General features: G+C 52.5%; 1 protein-coding gene across 3 annotated transcripts in view; it reads right to left on the bottom strand.

Moving 5' to 3' along the window:
* SP140L (SP140 nuclear body protein like) overlaps positions 1–434 on the bottom strand; it is a 47,920-nt gene extending 47,486 nt beyond the window's left edge. For all 3 annotated transcript variants that reach the window (XM_011381025.2, XM_023523841.1, XM_011381026.2), the window contains exon 1: positions 194–434. In XM_011381025.2, the coding sequence (XP_011379327.1) occupies positions 194–225 (32 nt within the window). In that variant the 5' untranslated portion in view covers positions 226–434. The remainder of the gene's footprint in view (positions 1–193) is intronic.
* Positions 435–1,903: the final 1,469 nt, after the last annotated feature.

Here is a 1,903-nt window from a genome sequence, read left to right as displayed (position 1 = left end):
AGCTGGACTCTCACGCGCAGCTGTCCTGCTGCAGCTTAAATGCGATTCCCTCATTACATAGTCCTGCATTTCATTACCCTGCCTGTGAGTGTGCTTGTAAAGCAGGTCTGAGGAAAAGGTTTAGATGAGTGTCTGATGACAGACACTAAACTGCAACGTGGCCAGAGAGAAAGTTACAGGGAGATAGACTGACCTGGCGATGAGGCTGCCACCTCCACAGGCCATCTTTCGGTCCCAGGACCTGCCTGGCTTCCGATACCTCCAGTTCCCCTCTCCCAACCTGGGTCCAATGTGGCTGACCAGCCCTGAGCAGGAAGTCTGTGAACCAACCCCCTCTGGAGGGCTCCACCCAAATGGAGAAAAGAGAAGTGAAAGCAATTTCCTCTGTGTTGTCAGACGCGGTCTCCCTCCTCCTGCAGCTCTGTGGGGGATCTGAGCCTTCCTGACGTGTGGCAGCAGGAGTGGAGGACAAGGCATGGCAGTCACAGCCCGGAGGCCAGGGGAGGAGTCTCCAGAGGGGGGAGCAGGGCCAGCTCCCAGGAGTCCCCTTGTTTGTGCAAAGACACCGAAAACATCTGTGGGAACCTCGCTGCCACAACCTTCTAAGAGCGAGGCAGAGTTTTCGGAGTTTGCTCTCCATGTTCAGAAACAGGGCTGGAGAAGCACTTACTCTAGAGTCATGCTGTCCACATTTTTCCCCTTGAATCCAACTTCCTCTGGATGTGAATAGGGGTTCTCATCCAGTTACATTTACGGTACAGGGGAAGGTTCTACCCTCTCTCCACTTCTGATCTTTCTTCCCCAAAGGAGTGAACGTCAGTCTCATTGGGACAGATTCCAGGACTCCGATGAGGACGACTTTACCAGTGGGCAGTGTCCGTGTGTACCACGTGCTGCACACACGGGGCCCTCTCCCTTCCTCTCCCTCCTCCCTTCACTTGGGGTAGGAAAGACTAGTACTCTGAGCCTCTGCTGGGCACGGCTGTCCTCTGTTCCTGGCCTCCATGGGACATGGGGCCCAGACAAGTTCTGACACAGATGACGTTAGCCTTTTCTAGTGTCCACTCTCTCTCCTTCTCTGTCCCTGAGCAGTAGGCAGACCAGGTAGGACACCGTCATGCTGGGTGTTGGCATAAATATGCCTATGGGAGGTGGGTGTGTGTAACTGATTGGAGCAGCCTGAGGCCTTCTGGCTAAGCCCAATCTATGATTTGGACTTAGGGATCCTTTTGGGTCACACATGTAAGCCACATCCCCTGATCCAGCTTTTATCAGGAAGAAAGCTAGTATTTTGAACTCCATCTGTCTCATCTTTTTGTCTGTCATTTTGGAACTCAGGTTGGGAGACTTATGGAGTATTTACAGAATTGGGGGTTCCTCTTTGTAACTTTCTTTTATGGGAGGATTTTTCCCTCGCTCCCCAGAAAGCATAATTGCCTTAGCTTATTTGTCTCTGCTGATCAGGAAGAAAATGGGCTTCCTACCAGAATCTGGCCCACCCCATGCAAGTCTGTGGCTGCCCTCACAACCAGACAATAACAAGCAGGAAATAGCTCGTGCTAGCTGCTTCTGAGTTCTGATTTCCCTCCAGTGTTGCACAGCTTTTGTTTGTTACAAAAGTCTCAGGCGTTGTTCTCTGATTTGCCCAGTTTCTAGCTGTTTTCTGCAAGAAGCCAGTTTGTTCGGAGCTCAGTCCTACAGATCGAAAGCAGAGTTTTTTGTCCTCACTCGCGAGCAGCAGACCAGAGCTGCCCACTCCCAGGCCCAGCCCTGCTCCTGGAGCCCTGCCCCTGAGCCCCCTGCCTACCCAAGAGGGAGAGACGCAGTGTGCAGGGCATCGGGGGCTCACCTTTGTTAGGACATACACAAGGCAGACTGTATACACTTGGTACTTCTGTGCTCA

Source organism: Pteropus vampyrus, unplaced genomic scaffold (genome assembly GCF_000151845.1).
Source record: "Pteropus vampyrus isolate Shadow unplaced genomic scaffold, Pvam_2.0 Scaffold423, whole genome shotgun sequence".
In the NCBI taxonomy this organism is placed as follows: domain Eukaryota; kingdom Metazoa; phylum Chordata; class Mammalia; order Chiroptera; family Pteropodidae; genus Pteropus; species Pteropus vampyrus.
The sequence above is the reverse complement of the archived record's forward strand: the minus strand, read 5'-3'. Positions and strand labels throughout refer to the sequence as shown.